The sequence below is a fragment of the Scyliorhinus torazame genome, chromosome 4 (genome assembly GCF_047496885.1).
Source record: "Scyliorhinus torazame isolate Kashiwa2021f chromosome 4, sScyTor2.1, whole genome shotgun sequence".
Classification (NCBI taxonomy): Eukaryota; Metazoa; Chordata; class Chondrichthyes; order Carcharhiniformes; family Scyliorhinidae; genus Scyliorhinus; species Scyliorhinus torazame.
This window is the reverse complement of record NC_092710.1, coordinates 110,860,947-110,886,949: the sequence shown is the minus strand read 5'-3', so window position 1 is coordinate 110,886,949 and position 26,003 is coordinate 110,860,947. Positions and strand designations below refer to the sequence as shown.

At 42.8% G+C, this 26,003-nt stretch overlaps 1 protein-coding gene across 2 annotated transcripts in view; it reads left to right on the top strand.

The window, feature by feature from the left end:
* The window catches only part of strn (striatin, calmodulin binding protein), a 128,214-nt gene extending 102,455 nt beyond the window's left edge, over positions 1-25,759 (top strand). For both annotated transcript variants that reach the window (XM_072498483.1, XM_072498482.1), the window contains 8 exons: positions 4,676-4,851; positions 7,146-7,193; positions 7,289-7,410; positions 12,127-12,294; positions 13,068-13,205; positions 17,166-17,270; positions 20,976-21,062; positions 23,113-25,759. In XM_072498483.1, the coding sequence (XP_072354584.1) occupies positions 4,676-4,851; positions 7,146-7,193; positions 7,289-7,410; positions 12,127-12,294; positions 13,068-13,205; positions 17,166-17,270; positions 20,976-21,062; positions 23,113-23,282 (1,014 nt within the window). In that variant the 3' untranslated portion in view covers positions 23,283-25,759. The remainder of the gene's footprint in view (positions 1-4,675; positions 4,852-7,145; positions 7,194-7,288; positions 7,411-12,126; positions 12,295-13,067; positions 13,206-17,165; positions 17,271-20,975; positions 21,063-23,112) is intronic.
* The last annotated feature ends 244 nt before the right edge of the window (positions 25,760-26,003 follow it).

Below are 26,003 nucleotides of genomic sequence, written 5' to 3'. Positions count from 1 at the left end.
TAAGGGGAAACAAGAGGGTAAAGAAAGGGAGAGACTGATTGGGGAGATTTTGAGGGTGGATAGGCAATATGCGGAGGCTCCGGACGAAGGGCTATACAGGGAAAGACGGAGACTACACACGGACTTTGACTTGTTGACCACGGGTAAGGCGGAGACGCAGTGGAGGAAGGCACAGGGAGTACAGTATGAATACGGAGAGAAGGTGAGCCGACTGCTGGCCCAACAACTTAGGAAGAGGGGGGCGGCGAGAGAGATCGGAGGAGTTAGAGACGAGGAGGGAAGGATGGAACAGAGAGCGGAGAGGGTGAACGGGGTATTTAAGGTATTCTACGAGAGGCTGTATAAGGCCCAACCCCCGGAAGGGAAAGGGGGAATGATGCATTTCCTAGACCAGTTGGAGTTCCTGAAGGTTGAGGAGCAGGAGAGGACAGGACTGGGAGCGCAAATTGAGGTAGAGGAGGTGGTAAAAGGAATCTGGAGCATGCGGGCAGGGAAGGCCCCGGGACCAGATGGGTTCCCGGTGGAGTTCTATAGGAAATATGTGGACCTGCTGGCCCCACTCCTGACGAGAACCTTCAATGAGGCTAAGGAAAGGGGGACACTACCCCCGACGATGTCTGAGGCGACGATATCGCTGATCCTGAAAAGAGACAAAGACCTGCTGCAGTGCGGGTCATACAGGCCTATCTCCCTCCTGAACGTAGATGCCAAGTTATTGGCCAAAGTGATGGCGACAAGGATAGAGGACTGTGTCCCTGGGGTGGTGCATGGTGACCAAACAGGATTTGTTAAAGGGAGGCAATTGAATACTAATATACGGAGGTTGTTAGGGATGATGATGCCCCCACCGGAGGGGGAGGTGGAGATAGTGGTGGCTATGGATGCAGAGAAGGCATTTGATAGAGTGGAGTGGGACTATCTGTGGGAGGTACTGAAGAGATTTGGATTTGGAGAGGGGTTCATTAGATGGGTTTGGCTCCTATACGGGGCCCCGGTGGCAAGTGTGATTACGAACAGGCAACGATCCGACTATTATAGGTGCACAAGACCGGGGTGCCCCCGTCCCTGTTACTGTTTGCGTTGGCAATTGAGCCATTGGCCATAGCGCTGAGGGGCTCCAGGAAGTGGAGGGGGGTACTTAGAGGAGGAGAAGAACATCGGGTGTCATTATACGCGGATGATCTGCTGTTGTATGTCGCGGACCCAGTGGAGGGGATGCCTGAGATAATGCAGACACTCAGGGAGTTTGGAGAGTTTTCGGGATACAAACTGAATATGGGGAAGAGTGAACTGTTTGTGATGCACCCCGGGGAACAGGGCAGGGGAATAGACGAGCTGCCGCTGAGGAGGGAAACAAGAGATTTCCGGTATTTAGCGATACAGGTGGCCAGGGACTGGGGAACCTTGCATAAGCTTAACTTGACGCGACTAGTAGTGCAGATGGAAGAGGACTTTAGGAGGTGGGACATGGCGCCCCTGTCATTGGCGGGCAGGGTGCAGGCGGTTAAAATGGTGGTCCTCCCGAGGTTTCTTTTTGTGTTTCAGTGCCTCCCCATACTGATTACAAAGACCTTTTTTAAGAAGGTGGACAGGAGCATCATGAGCTTTGTGTGGGTCGGAAAGACCCCAAGGTTAAAGAGGGGGTTCCTGCAACGCAGTAGAGATAGAGGGGGATTGGCACTGCTGAATCTGAGTGATTATTATTGGGCCGCTAACGTGTCAATGATATGTAAGTGGATGAGGGAAGAAGAAGGAGCGGCGTGGAAAAGGCTGGAGATGGCGTCCTGTAGGGGAACTAGCTTAAAAGCACTGGCAACGGCGCCACTGCCGTTCTCCCCGAAAAGGTACACCACAAACCCAGTGGTGGTGGCGACTCTGAAGATTTGGGGGCAGTGGAGACGACATAGGGGAGCGACGGGGGCCTCAGTGTGGTCCCCGATAAGGAACAACCACAGTTTCGTCCCGGGAAGGATAGACGGGGGATTCCAATCTTGGCAGCGAGCAGGAATTGCGAAACTGAAGGACTTGTTCTTGGACGGGACGTTCGCGAGTCTGGGAGCACTAACAGAAAAATATGGGTTGCCACCTGGGAATGCATTTTGTTATATGCAAGTGAGGGCATTTGTGAGGCAACAGATAATGGAATTTCTGCAGCTCCCGGCGCAAGGGATCCAGGACAGAGTGATTTCGGGGGCATAGGTGGGTGACGGTAAGATGTCCGATATATACAGGGAAATGAGAGACGAGGATAGAGGAGCTGAAGGGTAAATGGGAGGAGGAGCTGGGGGAAGAGATTGAGGAGGGGCTGTGGGCAGATGCCCTAAATAGGGTAAATTCCTCGTCCTCGTGTGCCAGGCTCAGCCTGATCCAATTCAAGGTACTACACAGGGCGCATATGATGGGAGCAAGATTGAGCAGGTTTTTTGGGGTGGAGGCTAGGTGCGGGAGGTGCGCGGGAAGCCCTGCGAACCACACCCACGTGTTTTGGTCATGTCCGGTATTGCACGGATTCTGGGTGGGTGTGGCAAAAGTGATTTCAAAGGTGGTGGGGGTCCGGGTCGAACCAAGCTGGGGGTTGGCTATATTCGGGGTTGCAGATGAGCCGGGAGTGCAGGAGGAGAGAGATGCCGATGTTTTGGCCTTTGCGTCCCTAGTAGCCCGGCGAAGGATTCTACTTGTGTTGAAAGAAGCTAAACCCCCGGGCGTGGAGGCCTGGATAAACAACATGGCAGGGTTTATAAAATTGGAGCAGATAAAGTACGCACTAAGAGGTTCGGCTCAAGGGTTCACCAGGCGGTGGCAACCGTTCCTCGACTATCTCGCAGAGCGATAAGGGAAAATAGGAAAGACAACAGCAGCAACCCAGGGGGGAGGGGAGGGGGGAGGGTGCATTCGCGTCTTTGGGGGTTTTTTGTGTGTTGTTACATAATTGTTGTTCATATTTATCTTAATGTTACTATTTCTTTTTGTTTTTTATTTGTGTTGGCACTTGCCGTTAGTTAATATATTATTTTAAAAACGATCAATGTATATACTGTTACAAAGTTGTAAAAATGGAAAATTCTTGGTCGATTGAAAAACTTTAATAAAATATATATATATTTTTTTTTAAATCTTCACCGTCAGAACCCTCCCTGCCAGCGTCAGTGGGAGCATGTCCCATCTATGGAAATCCCTTCTTATTTGATCCACTGCTTTGCCCAAATATAACTTGTGAAGCTGCCCCAATCCTTGGCTACTTGAATTCCCAGATACCTAAAACTCCTCCCAACCACTCTTTTCCCCCCCCCCCCAAAAACTATAACCCGCCAGACATTCGCTGCTCTCAGGGCCATTGCTAAGTGTTCTATGACCGGGGCAAGCAGTAATGGGGAGAGCGGGCATCCCTGCCTTGTCCCCCGACATGGACTAAAGTAGTCCAACCGAACTCAGTTAGTTCTTACGTTTGCCACTGGCGCCTGGTACAATAACCGGACCCACTCCACAAATCCCTGCACAAACCCAAACCTGCTTAAAATAGCCCATAGATACTTCCACTCCACCCGGTCGAAAGCCTTCTCCGCGTCCATGGCGACTACCACCTCAGCCTCGTGCCCGTCCGCTGGCATCATAATTACATTAAGAAGCCGTCTAATGTTGGATGCTAGGTGCCTGACCGTTACAAATCTCGTCTGATCCTCCCCAATTATCTCCAGGACACAATCCTCTATGCGAGTGGCCAGGATCTTTGCCAATAATTTGACATCTACATTCAGGAGGGAAATTGCCTGCACGATCCACAGCTCCCCAGATCCTTGTCTCGCTTCAGGATGAGACAAATTGATGCCTGTGATAACATTGGGGGGAGTGCACCCAGCCCCTTGGACTTGTTAAAAGCCTCAACCAGGAGCCCAGTAACCCAGAGAACTTCTTATAAAATCTTTCTCCCCATGCTCATATATTGCCCCTTCTACCCACCTCCGCTACCCTCCACCTTACCTGTGGAAAGGAGCCCAAACTCCATTTGAAGTCTCTGACGCTCCTTCAGGAGCTCCTCATTTGGAGACTCCGAATATCTCCTGTCCACCTGTAAGATTTCTCCTACCAACCTGTCCAGCACCGACTGCTCAGTTTTATCCCTGTAGGCTCGAATTGAAATACTTTCCCCTCTAATAACCGCTTTCAGTGCCTCCCAGACCACCCCAGCCGCAATATCTCCTGTGTCATTGATCTTTATGTACCCCCGAATGGCGCCTCTCACTCGCTCACAGATCTCCTCATCCGCTAACAGCCCTGTATCTAGTCTCCACTGTGGCCGCTGGGGAATTCCTGTGCCTGCCCGTAGGTCTATGCAGTGTGGTGCGTGATCTGAAATCACAATTGCTGAGTACGCGGTGTCCTCAACCCCTGCTAACAGTGTTTTATCTAGCACAGATCTTTTGAAAAATTCCCTTCCACTGTTACTCTGTCTCCTGGAAAGGAAAGACATTTCAGGGCTATGAGGAAAGAGCAGGGGATTGAAATTAATTGAATAGCTCTTTCAAAAAGCCAGCACAGGCACACTAGACTGAATACTCTCCGTCTGTGCTGTATGATTATATTGCACTTATGACTAAAGACCGAATTAATCCAATGTTTAGCAGCTTCTTTGTATTTCTCTTTAACTACATTCTGAAATGCTTTTGGATTTTCACAGATCACTAATAATAAAGATGCATTAAGAAAGACTTGGAATCCTAAATTCACATTGCGGAGCCATTTTGATGGCATAAGAGGCCTTGCATTTCATCCAGTTGAACCTGTTTTGGTAACTGCCTCCGAAGATCACACTGTGAAGTTATGGAATTTACAAAAGACTGCTCCAGCAAAAAAGTATGAAGAACAACTGTACATTCTTAATACATTTTGATGTACAAAGTGTTTAAAACATGCATAAAGCTGGGTAAATCTGAGTTGTTCTGGGCTATTAGTATTCCATTTTTCTATCCTTCAAAGTTCATCAGAACAAAATAAAAAGTGATTTTCGAATTTGTTACCATTATTAAAGTCCGAGTACAGAAGGACAATCCTTTTGCAACAATCCTCATAGTCTGGACTCTAGATAGTATTGGAATCCTGTAGTCTTTTGACATTGTAAGATGGCTTGTCTTGTTGACAGGGTAGCTATGCTAACATTTATCAAGCCCAGGAAGTAACAAGAATGCGCCCTTGTACAGTAGTTTTACTATGAGGTGCTTCACGTGATGGCAAGGGAAGAAAATCAAGGCACAGAGTTGAGAGAGATAACAAACATGGTCAACGAGATGGGTTTCAAGATTCTTAAGGTTCAGAGAGGAGTTGAGTACAATTCCCGTGTGCTTGGTTGTGATGGCTAATTGGTGTGTCACCAGTAGTGGACTGGGAAATTGGAAAAGCAGAGGGTGTGAGCGGGGCGTGGTATTGGAAGAGAATAGAGTGAAGAGATATCATGTAAGAATTTGGCAGTGAACACCAGGATTTTGAAATCCGGTAGAGACGAGCATCCAGTGAAGGCCATTGAGGACATGAGTGATGACTAATTGTGACTTGGAACAGAAAACAATGGTACATACAGTTCCCTCCTTGACATTATAGTTCCATTCTAATACTGCATGAAATTCCTTGTAGTTTTACATGTTGCTCTACTCAAAGCAAAGCTTTTCAGAATCTTTCCTAGGATGGACCCTTGATCACAACCAGCCTAGTGCAAGTATTTGACCAAAGCGTTAACTGGACATTTTCTATTCCGATGTTGACAAGTCTGCTGCATACTTAGAGCTATTTTTGATTTTGTTTCACATTTGAAATTGGCTGTTTCTATCTCTAGAATGTCAAGATTATTTTTCCTGGGGGCAGCACGGTGGGGCAGTGGTTAGCATTGCTGCGTCACGACGCCGAGGCCCCAGATTCGATCCCGGCTCTGGGTCGCTGTCCGTGTGGAGTTTGCACATTCTCCCCACATTTGCGTGGGTTTCGCCCCCGCAACCCAAAATGATGTGCAGGGTAGGTGGATTGACCACGCTAAATTGCCCCTTAATTGGAGAAAATGAATTGGGTACACTAAATTTTTTATTTTTTTTATTTTTTAAAAGATTGTTTTTCCTCACTAACAATTCAATGTTTTAATTCAATTTAAGATTGCTTTAGTAAGCCATATACACTGTCATCTATTTTTGTATGTACGATTTTCAGGGAAGGGTGGCTTTTACCTGAAACGCACTGCTTGTCAGAAATCGTTTTCAGAATTAAATCTTCAGTCCAGATTTAAGAAGTCCTGCCACTTCATGCATAAAATGACATCGGACCTGCATCGGCACTGTACTATTCCATCTCATGATATTTGTGCAAATCAGTGGAGCTTTCTTTAACTGGGAAACTACAGTGAAGGGTTTGGGAATTCTGCAGAAAGATCAAGAAGGAAAAGAATAACCGAAGAGATGAATTCAAACAGAAACTGATGAGGACCGTTTGAGATGAATTGGTAGTTTTTTTCAGGATGTGGAGGACAGAGTTATGGATGTGTTGTAGGTTCTGCAGGATGAAGCTGGGAATGTTGGTGGGTCGAATGCTGGAGAAGCTGTGGATAATAATGTGTACAGGTTGGGGTGGAGATGATGTTTTTGCGTTTTGTACACCATTTTTATTCAGTCGTTTGCCTGTATTTCTTTAATTGCTTGCAAAGCATTACTTCTGGTAAATTGGTTCTCTACAGTTGTGCTCTTACCATTGTGTGTGGTTTATTCCACAAAGCTGGAAATAAACTTTGCTTGCAGTCAGTGTTTTCAAAAGCCTGAAAATTTTATGAGGGATGAAAGACTGAAGCCCTTGAAAATCAGAGATGGTGATTTCAAACTGGAGAAGAAAATGATTGTATAGGGGAGAATATTTGGAGCTTGAAAGCAACAAGATGATATTATGGTTTCCATTGCATGAATAGTTATTGGCCTGGCTCACTGGACCAGAAAATGTGAAAATGTCAGATTTCTGAGAAGAAAATTGATTGACTTTAAGTTAGGACTTGTGCATTTTATTCCAAAAAGGTGCACTGAGTGATTCATCCAGGCATTCCTTTGTGGCTAAGACTGCTAAAACATTAGTTGCCAGGATGTACTGACAAAGTTAACAGTCCTCTTGTTTTTATTCCACAGGAGCACCTCATTGGATGTAGAACCCATATATACGTTCAGGGCTCACAGGTAGGCCTGAGTAATATGTCCCATACTCTGCTCAAAATATGTAATGGTGGACAGAGATTTACATTTGTGTTTTTTGTTTCCCTTGTGTTGGATAGAGGCCCAGTGCTGTGTGTTGTGATGAGCACCAGTGGAGAGCAATGTTTCAGTGGTGGCTCTGATGGGTTAATCCAGTGCTGGAATGCTCCCAATCCTAACATTGATCCCTATGATGCATATGGTGCGTATGACTACATATTTTGTTAGCTGTTGTATTCGTAACTTGCTTTAGATGACAACAAACTGTTGGGTGAATTTAGTTTTTGAGTGAATTCCTAAGGCTTGCATACAGAATTACTTGTACTCTGGTTAGAGGAACAGCATTAGTCTGCCAATCAACTCCTTGAGTCTGTTCTGTCATTGAACGAGCTCATGGATGATCGGCATTCTATCTCAGTCAGACCCGGAGAGGTGTGTGGTTGGGGGTCCTTTGTGTGGTTGGTGGGGGGATGCAATGGGGGGGGGGGGGGGGTCCTGTGTGTGTGCAGGATGTCCTGTGTGAGTGCAGGATGTCCTGTGTGAGTGCAGGATGTCCTGTGTGTGTGCAGGATGTCCTGTGTGTGTGCAGGATGTCCTGTGTGTGTGCAGGATGTCCTGTGTGTGTGCAGGATGTCCTGTGTGTGTGCAGGATGTCCTGTGTGTGTGCAGGATGTCCTGTGTGTGTGCAGGATGTCCTGTGTGTGCGCAGGATGTCCTGTGTGTGCGCAGGATGTCCTGTGTGTGTGTGTGTGTGTGTGTGTGTGCAGGATGTCCTGTGTGTGTGTGTGTGCAGGATGTCCTGTGTGTGTGTGTGCAGGTGCAGGATGTCCTGTGTGTGTGTGTGCAGGATGTCCTGTGTGTGCAGGATGTCCTGTGTGTGTGCAGGATGTCCTGTGTGTGTGCGTGTGTGTGCGTGTGTGTGTGTGTGTGTGTGCAGGATGTCCTGTGTGTGTGTGTGCAGGATGTCCTGTGTGTGTGTGTGCAGGTGCAGGATGTCCTGTGTGTGTGTGTGTGTGTGTGTGCAGGATGTCCTGTGTGTGTGTGTGTGTGTGTGTGTGTGTGTGTGCAGGATGTCCTGTGTGTGTGTGTGTGTGTGTGTGTGTGTGCGCAGGATGTCCTGTGTGTGTGTGTGTGTGCATGCAGGATGTCCTGTGTGTGTGTGTGTGTGTGTGTGCAGGATGTCCTGTGTGTGTGTGTGTGTGTGTGTGTGTGTGTGTGTGTGTGTGTGTGTGCAGGATGTCCTGTGTGTGTGTGTGCGCAGGATGTCCTGTGTGTGTGTGCGCGCAGGATGTCCTGTGTGTGTGTGCGCAGGATGTCCTGTGTGTGTGTGTGTGTGTGTGTGTGCAGGATGTCCTGTGTGAGGCTGGATGGGCCTGGGTGTTTAAATAATTATTCTTGAGTTAGAAGTGATTTCCCTCCCCTCCCCTTAATTCTTTCAGTGAGTAACGATCGGGGTTAAACTGAGTGAACAATCTGAAGTTAGTGATTTAATCGCTTTTGTCAGATGGTTCTCAGCCCAGCACAATTGTCCAGGGGAAGTTGGCACTTCTGGGCAATTGCCAGGTATACCCTTACCAGGGAACTTGCTAGAGAGATGCCCAGCACATCATAAATGCGACGCTGGGGAACCAGGAATTTCTGGGCCTTCAGATTTTAATGCTATTGATATGAAAGGCTAACTTTCCATTATTTTTCTGATTTATTTTACTTGGGGCCCATCCTGTTTTGCTCCAAAATGGATGACTCCCATGTGCCTGCAGTAAAATCCATCTGCCACAGTTTTGCACGCAGTGTTATTTAATAATGTCTCTGTAGTTTTAAACTCTCATCTGCTTTACCTACTGTGTCACTGGTTATTGTGGCATTGACAAGCTTGGATTCATGACTCTATTGTGTCATTTATAGTGACCAGGTAACACCCCCAGTATAGATTTTTGTGGGACACCACTTCCTTCCATTTCCAGTGTGGACCCATTTAGTTGTTCGGTAGTACAGGATTTGAATAATGCTGAAAAAGACCTATTATTGAATCTTTTCATATTGCGCTCAGCAGGACAAACAAGAATGCCAAATTTCAAACAATCACAATTTATATTAGAGGAAAAAAGGATGCTGTTGTAATGCCAGGTACATTTGCCGAAAGTCCCAATGACTGGCTGATTGAATCTTAACAGCAGCTTCCTTGGTTTGTTTGTAACACGCAGTAACAGACTGTACGCACCAGCCTGCACTTTCAAAACCCAAAACAAAACATTTTCTGTTCAATGTGATTCCATGATTGGGTGGCAGTTTTTGAACAATCCTGAATGCGCCATTAGCTACAGTTTAAGATACCATATAAATTACATCCATTGACATTTCTCCTTCCACCACGTTGGTTATTTCCTCACGAGATTCATTAAACATGACTTGCCTTTTCCAAATTCTCATTCTAATGAGTTCAAAATTCTCTGCTCAGCCACGTATTAATTAGAGATCCCAATATCTTTCCAGCATCAGTTTTGGACTACCCTCTCTAATTTTCGGAGTTCTCTCTCAGCTTTCTTAAATAATAATTACATTTTCAATTTTCTAATCTAAAGGAGCAATTCCTGAATCGAGAGCTTTGTCAAAATATGGCTAAAGCTTCGACAATTACCTTCCCTAATTCTTTTGAAGCCCTAGGATGGAAATCTGCGGATCCTGGAGATTTGTCAGTCTTTAAACAGTATTGAAAAATTATGGTATTATTTGCTGGCATGAACTTTAATAAGTTCCAGTTCTTGATTCATTCAGTTTCCCTGGGGTGTCAGATATATTATCCTCTTTAACTACCGTGAAGACTGACAAGTCACTATTCACATCTGCATTTTCATTTGCAATACTGCCCACAGCTGTTTTTAAAGGACCTATATTACCCATGACTATGCTTTTTCTAATATGATTTTAAAAACTGTTAAATTTGATATTACTCATAAATTTATTTTCATATGTACTCCTTTTTTGCTGTTCTTTAGTGCTCTGGATTCACACTATTTGTAGTCTGGAGTTACAGTATTTATAGACTTTTATAGTCTGTTTTCTTTAGTTTTATGTTATCTCCCACCTCTTTTATTGACCAGGGCTGCTTTATTTGGTAAGTCGAGGCTCTCTCTTTCTCTTCCCCAACCCCTCCGCCCAGGTGTGTAGGCAGATCCTGAATCAGCTAGATTCTTTTTTGAACACATCCCACTGTTTATCTATAGTTTCACCCAATTACAGTTTTGACCAGTTTGCTGTTGTCAGTTTTGTAAATTTTCCCACAATCTAGAGCTTAGAAGAAACTGAACACAGTTATTAACATTCATAGCAGAATAGAATCCCTACAATGTAGATGGACGCCATTCGGCCCACCAAGTCTGCACTAACCCTTCAAATGAACATTCTGCACATTTATACTCCCCCATCTACCGTCCTGACCCCATGACCTAAACTGCACATCCGGGGGCAATTTAGCATGGACAGTCCACCTAATCCGCACGTCTTTAGACTGTGGGAGGAAACCAGAGCACCCAGAGGAAATTCACGCGGACACGGGAGAAACTCCCCACAGACAGTCACTCAATGCTGGAATTGAACCCGGGTTTCTGGTCCTCTGAGGCATCGATGTTATAACCACTATGCCACCGTGCCGCACCATTGAACATGTTGGCCCAGATTTTTGTTCACATTCATCAGTAAAACAACAGTGACTTTCAGAGTTCGACCATGTGCAAAAATGGAAATCCTAGCCATGGTGTGCATTGCATAAGTTCCCATTCCCGCAGGCTGCAATCTCCTTTGCAATCTAAGCCTGGCTTACGAACAATGTCAGCCCGGCTGGTGAGCCGCATCAGCCCAGCTGGTAAGTGCCACGAGCCCAACTTGCAACTAAAGCCTTCTTTGTTGATTCTAGATCATATTGTACCAGAAAAATGTTGAGCTCAAAAAAATCACTACCGTCCTTACTTAAGCCGCTTTACAGTTCCCAATATATATGAAAATACAGTCCTTCATTAAAGCATGTTTGCTTTTACTGCAAATTTCTCTTAAGATTTCAATGAATACATTCTGCCACTTCACCGTTACTTTCAAGAGAACTGTATACAACTTCCAACAGTTTTGAATCCATTATTATTCCTCAATTCTAGCCATTGCCTCCACTGTCGCCTTCCCTTTCGTATATCCCCTCCCAAAATTCAAACAATTAAATGGCCGTTGATTTAATTGGCAGGTTGTTGGACCTTGCTATGTGCAGTTGTCTGCCAAGATTGGCTACACTTAAAAAATAATTTATTGGTCATGAGGTTTTTTTGGGAGTCTGAATGATATGAAAAGACGTGGGCTGGAATTCCCCGGCTGTTGAAATTCTCTGTTCCAACTGAAAACGCAACCCCACCCGGGGTTTTGGTGGGGTGGTTTCAATGGGAAATCCCATTTGCAAGCAGAGTGTGGAGAATCCCACCGCCAGCGATCGGCGTGCTACCGAGAAACACATGGCTGGAGGACCGAAGAATACAGCCCATGATCTAAATGTAAAGATTTTTTTCTTTGATTTACTGGATTTTATGATTTCTTCATTGCCTGCTATTGCCAGCATGTTGCCGAGGTGAGCGGCATGATTTCTGATTTAAGCTGTGTAATTTTGTCAAAAAACAGCTTGCAGCCCTACAAAAAGTGACCCTTTATTCTTTTTTTAATTATCTTTCATGTAATGACTTGGCCTGCTGAATCCAGACTTCTGTTTGTGTATGCTTATGTCACCAGATGCCTGGAAATCTTCTCTTAAACAATGTCAGGCAAAAAGTACTGTGGCGGGAATTACAGTTTTCAGAGGAAGGTACAAGGGGGAAAGCATTGAGACAAAGCTTGATGGTTTGAGTTTGTTCTGATCCATACTAAGAAGCAGTTTTTTTTACAGATCCTTCTGTGCTACGAGGTGCTTTGGAAGGTCACAGCGATGCAGTTTGGGGTTTGGTGTACAGTGCAACACATCAACGTTTACTGTCTTGTTCAGCTGATGGTACTCTACGGCTGTGGAACGCCACTGAAATCGCGCCTTCGCTTTGCATATTTAACGAGAACCGAGGTATGGACTGAATTTGCCTCTGGGATCCATCATTAATTAGTACCCAGCTGATCCTTGTGCTCTTGTGGTGCTGAGTTGAGAGTAAGACTCTTCAGCGTGAGGGCTGTTAGATGTGCGGATACTTGGACGAGGATGCACAGGTGTAATTTGGCCTGCATTTTGAAGTCCCGCATCCTTATTTTTCCGTAATAAATTACCGTGCCCACATTTCTAATGAAAACTAGAGATTTATTGCCAGTACCCTCAATGGTGAAGTGTAAATATAGCGGGGAAATTTTTAGTAAGCAGTTTCAATTAAATGACGTGGGCATAGCAGTTGTAAAATGGAAAATGTTGACAGGTTATGTGTGCAGACATTAGTTTCATGCATTGTATATCGATAGTACCAAAATCAGTTGTATTCTGGTTAATTCATTGAACACAATGATCAAGTAATATTTTTGTTCTACTTCCAGGTGTTTCTATCTGCCGCTATTAAAATCTAGAGCATTCTATGGTTTCAAATTCAATCTGAGTTAAAGGAAAATTAGCATTGTTCATGATTAGTGGTTTTGTGTTGTATATACTAGAACTTTTGAGTCCAAACTCCAGATGCGAAGTGTCTCTCCCTCCCTGTGCTCCTGCTCCAGAAGCATGTATTGGAAATCTGACCTCCATTGCCCATGAATTTTCATCCAATGTGTCCCATTAGAATTACTTGTAATCACAGATTTTTACCAAATGTAACTACAGGTTGATATGTCCAGCATGACTCTCTTATTTTCCTCCTGCAGAATCTGGAATCCCTACCTCTGTTGACATGGTCTGCAGTGATCCTTCTCATTTAGTATCGTCTTTTGTAAATGGGCAGACGAGCATATTTGACATGGAGACGTGTCAGCGATTCCTCACCTTCGAGTCCAATATTGATGGTATGGTTTTTGGAGTAAGGAGCCCTGTTTATCAGATAATATAAAACAAGTAACATAGAACATAGAACAGTAACATAGACTGTACTGTAAAAAAGAGATAAGACTGTAACTACTGCTGGTTAATCTTGGGGATAGTATTGTCTGACTTGAGTTTTTGACTAAATTGAATTATCAGTTAAATTTTACATGGTGGCGAAGTGGTTAGCACTGCTGCCTCATGGCGGCGAGGACCCATGTTCGATTCTGACCCCGGGTCACTATCCATGTGGAGTTTGCACATTCTCCCCATGTCTGCATGGATCTCACTCTCAGCGCAAAGATGTGCAAGGGTAAGTGGATTGACCATGATAAATTACCCCTTAATTGGGGAAAAAAAATTGGGTACTCTAAATTTATTTAAAAATAGAAACAAAGTAGACTAGCAATGCTACTTTCTTCCACCTGATCCCCATCCCAGACAAAATTAAACCATATAGTTAACAAATTATTGGCAATCTTTTGAGTGAAAATGTAATCTGAAAAAATTACACTCTAATTATATTTGCTGGTCACCTCTGCTTTTAACAGTAAAAGGTTCATGTTTTGCCTGTGCTTTTAGTAAATGATTAAAAATTTGGTCTCGGGGGACTTGTAAAATGTGCTTGACCAAATCTCAATCCAGCTCCTAATGGACATAGCCCACGGCGTATTAAAGGTGCACTGTGATTGTATCACAGAAATAGGCCAGTCAAGCCATCCAGTCCATGTCGATCAAAGCAAAATATTGCAGATGCTGGAAATTGGGAATAAAACCAAAATGTTAGAAAAACTCAACAGGTCTGGCAGCATCTGTGGAGAGAGAAGCAGAGTTAATGTTTTGAGTCCAATATTACTCTTCGGAACTGAACCCACCTCCCATAACCACAATGGGGTTCCCCTTTCCACCCACCTGCCTCTGCATTCAAGGGATTATTCTCCAGCTTGATGCCACCACAAAACACATCTTCCCAAGGGCAGCACGGTAGCACAAGTGGATAGCATTGTGGCTTCACAGCGCCAGGGTCCCAGGTTCGATTCCCCGCTGGGTCACTGTCTGTGCCGGATCTGCACGTTCTCTCTGTGTCTGTGTGGGTTTCCTCCGGGTGCTCCGGTTTCCTCCCACAGTCCAAAGACGTGCAGGTTAGGTGGATTGGCCATGATAAATTGTCCTTAGTGACCAAAAAGGTTAGTTGGGTTACGGGGATAGGGTGAAAGTCAGGACTTGAGTGGGTCGGTGCAGACTTTATGGGCCGAATGGCCTCCTTCTGCACTGTATGTTCTATGTTCCAAGGGACCATTCCCTCCATGACACCCTGGTCCCCTCCTATATCCCAACACTTCATCCCCTTCCCATGGAACCTCTCCAATCAATTGCACGGGGGGTACTACCTGTCCCTTTACCACCCCTCTATCACTGTCTGAGGCCCCAAGCACTCCTTCCAAATGATTGCAATGTGAGCAGAAAATTCTAGCCGATGGGGGGAGAATTTTCTGGCTTGCAAGGTACGGATCCCTGCATTCTGACAACATCCGAGTCAAGGTTTACACAGCACAAAAACATTGTTCTTTTTCTAGTCTGCTATAATTTTCTGCTCACATTGTAGTCGCCTCTACATTGGAACGACCAAACACAATGTGGGTGACTACGTTGCAGAGTATTTCCAGTTAGGCCACTGATTGACTGTCATGACCCTGATTGTGTGGCTGCTTGCCATTTCAACTCATCACCTTGGTCTCGCTCGCACTTCTGTCCTCAGCCTGCTGCACACTTTTGCTGAAGCCCAACACATCCTCCTCTTCCATTGGGCACTTTAAAGCCTTCTGGATTCAAAATTGTTTTCAAAAACTTCAAACCATAAATTCTTGTACTCCGTTTTGTATTTTTTAAATTCTGCTACTAACACCTACTCTGGATCCATGCTTTTTTACTTTACTATGGCCATTCCCACTCTCTCTGCCTTTTGTTCCATGGCATCTTTGTAATTTAATCTCCCTGTCCTCTAACCTATCCTATGACCTTCATTTTTGTTCCACCTAACCATCCTCCTTTGTTTAACAGCATAAAACCCATCACATTTCTCTCTCTCTTCAGTTCTGAAGAAGTCATATTGGACTCAAAATGTAAACTCTTTGTCTCTCTATAGATGCTGTCAGACCGGCTGAGTTTTTCCAGCACCTCATTTTTATTTTCGTCCATGTTGATGTTTGTCCTCCTGTCATGGGAATGTCCCTTTAAGAACTGTTTGTCTTCTCAAATGGCTGCAGTGATGTCATTGTGTGTGTGGAGCTGGGTGGTTGTCCTGGTTTTTACTTTCGTTTGGAGCTGGAAGCTGTGGCTTTCATTTTCATTTTCGGTTTAGACAGTTGGAAGCTGTGTTTGGACTACAAGGATCTTGGAGTCTCTCTCCCTTTCTCTCTCTCTCTCTGCATGTTAAAAAGGTCTCCAGATCACTTGATGACTTCAAAGTAATAACTGTTCTGGAAGACATTCAAACCTACTGTTTTGTGATGAACGGGATTGTCTGATTTATGGATGTTGTTACTTGAGTGAAACAGTAATGGGAAGTTATTAAGGGTTAAATACAGAGTACTGTAGCTGTGTGGGGTATTTATGTTTGTAGTTTATAAAATACTTATTGTGTGTGTTTATAAAATGTTAACTGAATTCGTAGAGTAAACTTTGTTTTTGATTTAAAGCGTTTAAGGCCTCTGTTGAATAACACCTGAAGAGTAGGCCCTGCGCTCCTCATAACCAAAATCTATAAACAGTTGTAGGTCAGGTGAACACCATGATATACTTTGGTGTTCTCTAAACCCTGGCCCGTAACACTCCAAATGAGCAAATAACACGAAGCAATTTTTTGCCCTTTTTTTTTCTTCCACCTATCCGATGTAATGTCTCAATTCAAAGTGGAATTTTATAGCCTCAATTCTTTCTGGATAAAGTTTCTCTTGTTCTCCGTTTTGAATCTTGTATGCTTTTTAATCTTGTATCTATGACCCTCATTCCAGATTTTTCAATGACTGGAAACCAGTCTGCAAAGTCACTGTATATTTAGATTGCATTTACATTCTACATATTGCCAATTACTTGGATAGCAACTAGAGCTTATTTTCTAATAAGTTGGGATGGGGTGGGGAGGAAATAAGTGTACTTTAAATGGAAATTAAAAATAGTCACAAATACTCAAATTTCTATCTCTCCTGTCCCAGCCATTTCAAGCACATCTATCCTATCTCCTTGTAATCTTTAATCTGTTCAAAAATGCCTGCACACTAGTGCAGTAGGAGGCACTCTTTATGGACTGGAGCAATGCTGGGGAATGATGTGTTAGCTCTTAGTGCTGACACTAGGTCCTGAAATCGTAAAAATTTCATGTTCCCGCACTAATCCCAAATCTAGATATGATATTTGAACGGCAACATCGTTAGGATGTGCAGATCAAATTAAACAGATTTTGTCTGTATACTGGGAAGTAAGTGTGGAGGGTTGGGGAATGGCGAGCTGGGGTTGGATGTGGTACCCAGTGTTTAAAAAACGTATTAATGCCTGTTTTTAGGTCATGCATCTGATGAGCTGGAGAAACTTCTCCAACATTAGTCACAGTTCTTTGGAAGCAAACTAAGACCTTGCATCTGACCTATCCTTTGATTTAGGTCCTTTTGTCCTGCAATTTCTGTCCCTGGCAAGACCACTAATTTCATTGCTAGCTCCAGTAGTACTAGGCTATCCTACATGCTGTGCTCTGTTACCTATTCTGCATGATGCTAAGGATTATTGCAATCACATCCCATCTAAGAACAATATGTAGATCTGAAATAATACTAACATTTACATTTTCTGACTTTAAAATTTAGTCTGAAAAATGAATTATGGTTGAAATGCGAATCGAGGTAATGATGAAAATTGTTGATGTGTTTCCCCCTTATTTGTCCATCCAGCTTCATCAAAATGTCAGATTAATAAGGTCATTAGTCATCCTACTCTTCCTGTTACTATCACAGCCCATGAGGACCGACACATAAAATTCTTTGACAATAACACGGGTAGGAAAATATTTATTTCTTCTGTTTGCTGTGACAGTGTGTGCTGATAATTGTGCTTTTTGAATTGTACAGACTTTCTCTCCCATGTAAAGCATACTATTAACAACAGAACTTTCAATCACACTCCATCGCCTCGCTCTTTGTTCCGTTTTAAAAAACTTGTATATATCCCCTTCAGTGCTCTACCTTCACATGGGTGTGTATTGATCTTGCTAATGTTAATAAGGGAGTTCTTTTCCACAAGATTAAGTATAAGAAGAAAAAAAAGCTTTCAGAAATGGTCTTTACAAAGAAAGTGCTCCTGATAAAGAAGTAGGGGTAATGCTGAAGATTCAGACGATATATGAATAATCCTAATGCTACCCTCCACTCTTAAAGTGATTTGTTCTTCTCGTGTGGTCTAACTCTCATCTAAGAGAATAAATGGAGTTCCTTTCATGGCACTTTGGATTAAAAAGTAAAACTGGGAAGGGAATCGGGAACAGAAAATGACTGCAATTGGCAATTGTCTGCCCCCATGCTTACCAGCACTTGTTACTCAACCAATATTGATATGATGTTTGCAACGGACAACGTTTTTCAAAGAAGTCAGATGTTCTTGCTTGATGCCTGGGCAAGGGGAACATGTATGAAGATGTTCTGTTTAGATATAACTGGCATTGAAGATAGTGTTTTAGGTCCACCAGAAAATTCTCTCAGCAAGATTTTACCCTTGAAATTTCCATTTCACAGATGAGAGAGAAGGTTCCCAAAGGGCAGAGGATGTTAGTTTTCTCCGTCTTGTCTCCACATGGGTGGAAGACCACAGATTCATCCTGATGTGAGGGGATTAACTTTCATTCCAAAGAAATGTTGACATTGGAACTATTACTGCTTTCTTCAGTTGGTACTTCCAAAATAGCCATCTGAACAGATCTAAAGCATAAATTTGAACTGGGGGAAAGGAACTGCACAGAAAATATCAGAGGCGATGAACCGATATTTCAAGATTCTTGTATTTGTCCCGCAGCTCACCCCAGTGTTCGAATGCCTGTGGTCTGTAGCACCAATCATTTTTCATCTATAGTATAACATCTGCCTTTATCTCGGTGAATATGTTATATTAATTCTAGCACAGACATCATAGAGGGTGGCACTTTGTCAAAATGCACTTTGCTCAGGGGATCGCTCTTCTAATACCAATCTTGCAGTTCAGGTGAAGTTCATGTCATTTTACAGGTCTGTCATGCAGTACAAAGCATCACTGCACCTTAGAGAGTTGTAATCTGATGCTCATTGAGAGTTTGTGTACTGTAAATGAAAATCTTGAGCACGAGGATGGTTTAGAATTGCATAATAGCCATTTCCCTTCATATGGTTTTAATATTAGCACTACTGCGTGAAGATTTTTTTAAATTATCTGAAGTGAGTGAGTACTTGGGCTCTATAGATCTTTGTATAGTTCGGTTTGATATTGTGTATTAAGGTCAATTAAGAAAAATACTTGGAATTTATGCAAAGAGTACTGGAGCGCTTTAAAGGTTATTTTAAAGGAACATAATAGGGGGGAAAATCAGCAAAGAGGACAGTGACTGAATAGGAGATCAAGAGTAACCAAAAGGTTAAGTGGAGTTATTTTTTAAACCTTTCTAAATGAATGTTTGGTAACATTTTTTTTCATTGTGCAATTTGTGTACAACATTATTGTGAGGTAAAAAAGACAATTCTCGAATCCAAACACTAAATCAGTTCCATTAAAACATGGCAAAGTGACACCTCTTTAGAAAATATAAAGATTCAACACTGAAACCAAGAGTTAAATTTGCATTTGATAACTATATTAAGCATTAAATGTTTTTTTTAAAAGGTTTTAATCTGCTATTCCTCTGCATTTCCCGTTGGCTATTCTTGAAACTGAGCCCTTGCTCCTTATGAAAACAAAATGTAATCAATACAAGAAATTCCATTTACCGAGGATTTAAATGTCACCGTCCCCCTGTGCAAAAATTTTGAAACCGTCAACTACATTGCTAACTTACTGATTAATATTCCATAGAACCCCTACAGTGCAGAAAGAGGCAATTTGGCCCATTGATTCTGCACCAAACCTCTAAAAGAAGACCTCATCTACGCCCACCAATATTAAACTTGAACCAGCAACCATCTCTCAAAATTTATACAGAAAGATTCACTTAACCACCTCTAGCTGGTCTCTATCTTGAACCTATATTAACTGGTGCAGACTATCTATTTATTCCTCAGAATCAGTAATATCTGACTACTAAGTCATCTGTTAAATGTACTTCAGAGCCATGCTTCTCTTGCCCACCAATTCAATAAACTGGTAACTATGCAAATAATTGATAAATACAGTTAGTTATTACTACTGATGAGATCATAAAATTACTTTGCATTTGACAACATTAATAGGTCATGGCCAACTAATGTCCTGCTAGCCCTGTGCATTTGATTTTGTCAGAATTCGCCTTTAGGGACATGGGATTCTGCATCATCTAGAGATTCAAAACCTGCAGTGTCTCAAATTTGTGAATGCTATCACATCCAGGGACAGAGGTTTAAAGTTATCAGTGACATCTGTCCTAGACATTTAAAAAATAAATATATTATCATTTGTATTCTGATAGAACTCATATTTGCCACAGAATAGTTGAGAGGAAATTAAAAGTTGATTATGAAGACTGGTGGAATCAAATTGAATTAATCATTTTAAAATGATTTTCTGCTAGTTGACAAAACAAATGAGCAGCGTTTTGTGGGTGGCCTGTCCACAATTTCTAGATGTGCATAGCTGGTGACAGACTGTACTAGCATGTGGGCATGAAAATGATCCAATAAGCAATACTGTTCTGTTAAAGTCAAATAAACAATTGTAATTTTTGAGGCAGGTAACATGTTTTGAAAAAAGGAATTTAGCTATGTTATGGGAGACTGAGTTTACATTTCAACAGCACCTAATGATTTAACGTAAATGGCAAAAGAAACAAGCGGTACAAGAGCAACATTTTTACGCAGTGAGTGATTAAGATCTGGAATGCACCATCTGAGAGTGTGGTGGAGGCAGGTTCAATTGAAACATTCAAAAGGATTTTGGAGTATTATCTGAAAAGGAAGAATGTGCAGGGTTAAGAGGAAAAGATGGGAAGATAGCTCTAAGGGAATTGCTCATTTGGATGGCTGGTGCAGGCACGATGGGACAAATGTCCTCCGTCATAATATTTCTGTGATCTGACACATGGGAGCAATACCTCTAAGTCTCACAGCTTTCCTATTTAGAAATAAATCGTCATCCTGGGTCAAAATTCTGGAACACCCTGCCTCAGCTCTATGGGTATATTTACACCACACAGACTGCAGTGCTTCAAGAAGGTGACTTATCACCCACCACTGAATCAGGGAAGGGTAAAAATGCTGACCTTGCTAGCAGTATCCACATCACATGAATAAAATGACATCTGAGAATTTTACAATGAACGCATTACTTTTGAAATGTGCTCCCTGTAAGATGAATTAAAGGTAACAGTTGTTTTGTATTTAGCAAGGTCCCACAGACAGCAACTATTGTACTGCAGATAGTTGCAGTTGAATAGCAAATATGTATGTATATTATGTACACACACACTGGTTCAATGGGTCAAATAATGGCCTTCTGGGTAGTGTAGCTTCTATCATTCCACACTAATCTATGTCTACTGTTTTTATTTGCAGGAAAAGTTCTTCATTCAATGGTAGCCCATTTGGATGCTGTCACAAGTTTAGCTGTCGATCCAAATGGCTTGTATCTGATGTCTGGCAGTAAGTACCTAATTAAAGTGCATCAACTCACATTACTTTTGACACCTTAATTATCTGCAATATGCTCACTTGACATCCCATGTAGCACTCCTGTAAAAGTTAAAGCTCCTTGAATGCTTGCCTAATCCTCAAGTTTATTTGGCATGGCTGCTCCAGCTCCAATCGATGCAAAGGTAGATTAAAGACCCACTGAGCCTGTAGCTCATGAAAGGGTAGAGAGGCAAGGATGTTTATTGGAACCCATCACTGGCCCCCTCTTTGGGCAAATTTCCAGGGTTAAGAACTCCAGTAGGTCCCTCCGCCACACTGAGGCAGGTGGAGAAGCTGACCTCCACCCCAACAGGATTCGCCTGTGAGCAATCAGCTAGGCAAAGGCTAAAATATCTGCCTCCACACCCGTCTGCAACTCCAGCCGTCCGACATCCCGAATATGGCCTCCAGGGGACTAGGCTCCATATCTACATACTACACAGCCGATATAGTGCTGAAAACTGACCTCCAAAACCTTTCCAACTTCGGGTAGGACCAGAACATATGCACAATTAGCAGGACCCCTCCCACACTGCTCACAGACATCCTCTACCCCCTCAAACTGCCAGCTCATCCTTGACTTCATCAGGTGTGCCCTCGTACATACCTACAGCTGTATCAGCCCCAGCCTCGCACATGTGGCCGAGGCATTCACCCTCTGAAACACCTCGCACCACAAACCCTCCTCCAATGCTACCCCCAACTCCTTCTCCCACTTAGCCTTAATCCCCTCCACGAACACCTTGTCCTCCTTCAAAATCCTCCTATCAATTGCCAAGACAACCCAACCCCCGCCGCTGACAGCACCTCCAGGCAGGTGCTATCGGGAAGGTCGGAAAGACCTTCTTCGTAAAGTCCCACACCTGCATACACTGGAAACTCTTCCCTTGTGCCAGCCCAAACTTCTCATTCAACTCCTCCAAGCTCGCAAACCACCCTCCCAGAAACAGGTTCTTCATCTCCCTTATCCTCTCCTCCCAACCCCAGAACCTCACATCCATCCTCTCCAGCTAGAATACGTGATTCCATCTGATTGGCATCACCCTCGACCCCGCTCCCAGCCTAACATTCTGCTGGAGCTGCCTCCAAATCTTCAGCTTGGCCACCACCACCGGACCTCCCTAACACTTCCCTGGAGCCAACGCAAGCTGCTCCGTTGCCAGCGCTCGCAACCCCGATCCCTGACATGAGCCCGCCTTCATCCTTACCCACTTTAATGACCTCCGCAGCACCTCACCGATCAAGTTGAACGGGTCACTATGTTGCGACAATGCCTCCTCCACCCCCTTCATCTTCTCCCACTCTTTGAGCGAGGTCATCATCTACCTCTGATGCATCTCAATGCTTGGCAAACAGCCTTTCAAACTCACCGATACCACCTGGATCAAAGTTTTAACCGTAATGGGAGTGGCCCCACCTGACGAACCAACACCTGCCATCTTTCCTTCTGTTGGACTCGAACAGCACTCGTCAGTGGACATTCGCTCCCCCCTTCCTTCCCTGGCTTTTCTTCTGGAACTCTGACATTAGAACTTCCCACACCAGCTCATCCAAAAAGTACCTGAGACCGAGCATAAAAGTTCAGAAAAACAAAGACTCTAGCAGGAGCCATCCAACGTGCGACCTCAACCTACATTTCGCCACCGGAAGTCCACCTCATTGTTCTTTAATGATTTGAGAAGAACAAATGTAGTTTGTTTGTGAGAGACAAGATGCTTGTCCATAAAAACACTTGTTTTGTAAATTCCAACTCTTTGACATATTTGGTCCATGTGTGAGGTGAATTGTGGCAAAAAGAAATGTTGCAGGAAGGAGGGGATATATGTTTGATGACAAGTCTGCCACATGGCTTGGATATGATATCCAGGACATGAAGATGTCTAGCACATAGGAAGTTGTTCAATGTTTCAGCCTTTCACTACACCAACAAGACCAAACAAAACAATCTGACTTTTGAAAAGTTTCTTCTGAATATTATTGTTTACCAACTGTTGGTGTTTTTTTTCTTCCTCTTCCAAAGGTCATGACTCTTCAATTCGTTTGTGGAGCCTTGAGACCAAGACATGTATTCAGGAATTCACTGCACATCGTAAAAAGTTTGATGAGTCCATCCATGATGTGGCATTCCATCCTTCCAAATGTTACATAGCCAGTGCTGGGGCAGATGCACTGGCTAAAGTATTTGTATGACAGTTTTCTGTAGACTACTTCAAACCCTCTATTATCAATTAGTGTCTATGACACTGCCAGACATAGGGATATCCTTTACTGCCTAGCAATCCTGACACTTGGGTTGCAGAGCCTACAGTTCTGAAACACTTGTATTTTCTGCAAGTTTTTTCACCTGGTTTGTTCAGGCTGCTCTGAGTCCAACTGTGCTAATGTCTGAGGGATTTGCTGTTCAGTTCTTCCTTAAATTAATTCCTGTAATCCTGGGGCTGCCGTGTTTATCCAGGCAGGCCTGGATAAAGTTGGGATGGGGTATATTTCCTGTTTTTAGAGAAATGAAAATACATCTGGCAACACCTGTATGAAAGGCAATGTGTTCTCTTTGCTGGGCAGCTAAGTTGTTTGAGGTAGCAAGGAATGCCAATAGAGTGGAGTGCCAAGCTGCAGCAAGTGCAGTAACTCCAGGTTAAAGGGAGATGTAGAAAGTCCAACATTAAGAGTATTTTTGAAGACAAGATGCCAAACATTTGCTAAACAAAAGGAGACCTCTTAAACAATTGTACAATAAAAGCAGAATGTTTACATACGGGATACAATATCTGTAGTCGATTATTGTTCTAGCTACCTGACTGTGTTAGACTTGTGCCAGCAGTGTGATCCGTGAACACATTTCTCCATAAAGACAGTTTTTAAGGTAAATTTGGGTCGTAAGAAAATTCAATTGCGTAGAGCTACACTTCGTTCGGAATTGTGTATAAATATATGTTCAAGGTATTGTTTAGCACTTACAGAAACACTGACATTTTTGAATACAGTTATATACAGGTATACTTTCTTTTAAAACACAGTAATAGATTTTTGTCTTTAAAAAGGGACTTTAATTCTTTAACATCAGGTATTTGAATGTCTAGTGCTCTCTCAAACATGCATTTTAATTTCAGATGGCCTGAAGACTACATATTGTAAACACGGCAATGGAATGTTTAATGGTATTATAATGATGGGGCATTTTACTTTTGGGTTTTGTTGTAATAAACCTTGGCATTAACACTTCCTTGGACTGGTATGTGCACTGTGGGTGATGGTATGGGAAATGTAGTGTTGTGCTATTTTGCTAAGAGATTTTACTGCTCCAATTTTCAAGTGAAATGCTTTCAATAGCCTAGATCAGCTGCAATTGAATGCTGCTCGGCACAAGAGCAAGATAATATTATGACAAAGATTTCTTTCTACTGGAGGATAAAATTGGCAATAATTCAAACTAACCAAGTTCTTACTTAGAAAAATTATTTAACCATTGGGCGTATTTGACATTGTCCAACAGTTGCAGCTGTTTGGGGGGTTTTCATATCCGGAATCCTGTTTAAAAGTTAGATTGCTCTAATCTCCTATTTTCTGGCCCAGTCGCAAAGTATTTAAGAAGGGAAATAGATCTTTTGGAATTAATACATGTGCGTATGAAGTATCTCAAAATGAGCTATCTTTAATACTGACAGCAGCTTGCCTTTAAAAGGAGGGAGGCTAATGTAGTGTGGGGGAGAGAGAGAGAGAGAGAATTTGATGTGTGCATTGGGCACATTTGCTATGTCTACCTACATTTTTTTTTTTTTTAACTGCGATCATGTTTAGGTGGAACTGTAAAGCAGAAGCTTCTAAACATCATGATTATTTGAGACCTACTAAAAGCTAATTTTCTTGTAAAAAGCTGATTATTTATCTATGATGTACCCATCTCTTTTCTGAAATGGAAAGCGACTGATAGATTTATTGGTAATAAAAATCCCATCTTTCAGAAAATGATGCATTTGCCGTGTGTAAATTTAGCCGAGGCACCTGACTATAGATAGTTATCAACAAAGTGATGCAATGCATCCCGTCACTATTATTAAACATGAAATTGCAGCAAGCCTATAATTAATTGTTTTCAAAACAATAACTCAACTGTTTAAAGATTTTTGAGTGTCTAACTTTTATTGTTAAATGAGCTATTGTCTCAAGTAAATTTTATTGTACTTTCAGTTATGTGTGATATGAGTAAGATCAAGTGTTCATTCTATCAAATTGAAGTACAGAAGCTTTTCAGCCAGAACCCATGGTGTGACTGATCCCTTTTGGTAACTTGGTTCCTTTTCTTTCTATTAGCATTGTGGTCATGAGCTGAATAGTGAAACTGGATTTTATTTTTGGCTGGTCTTTAAAAGGTATTTCTCCATTCCTTCCTCGTAGCCCCACACATCCACCTATATCATTAATTAAATTCACTGGTCAGCTTTTTAATATTGTTCATTTTATGTGGTAACAGAGTTGCACGATTTCCACCCCATCTATGTTTAAATGCCCCACTTTTACTATTTGGGTCCAATTCTCCAACTGGAGGAAGAAAATTACCCGACTTTCAGAGAGAGGACTCCACTTAGCTGGAATTTTTTTCATGAATAAGGTTTATCAGCCTCTACAATATATTGTCATCCTGTCCATAATAAAGCTATTTTATCATTTGGGCTTGTTGGCATTGGTTTGTTTTCGACATCACAGAATTAATATGTTCCAACTGAAGCATTGTGTATGCGTGTTCTGCTTGTAAATAGATAATTGCTCTTTCCATAGTTTGAATTTGTCCCTCTTGAAGAACTGGGTGATGCAGAGGATTCATCCCAAAATGATGAGATGGAAGTTACCAAGCTCAGCCAGATTTGCTACCTCCAACATGATCAAATCAGACTTGGTCCTGTTCCTAGAAAG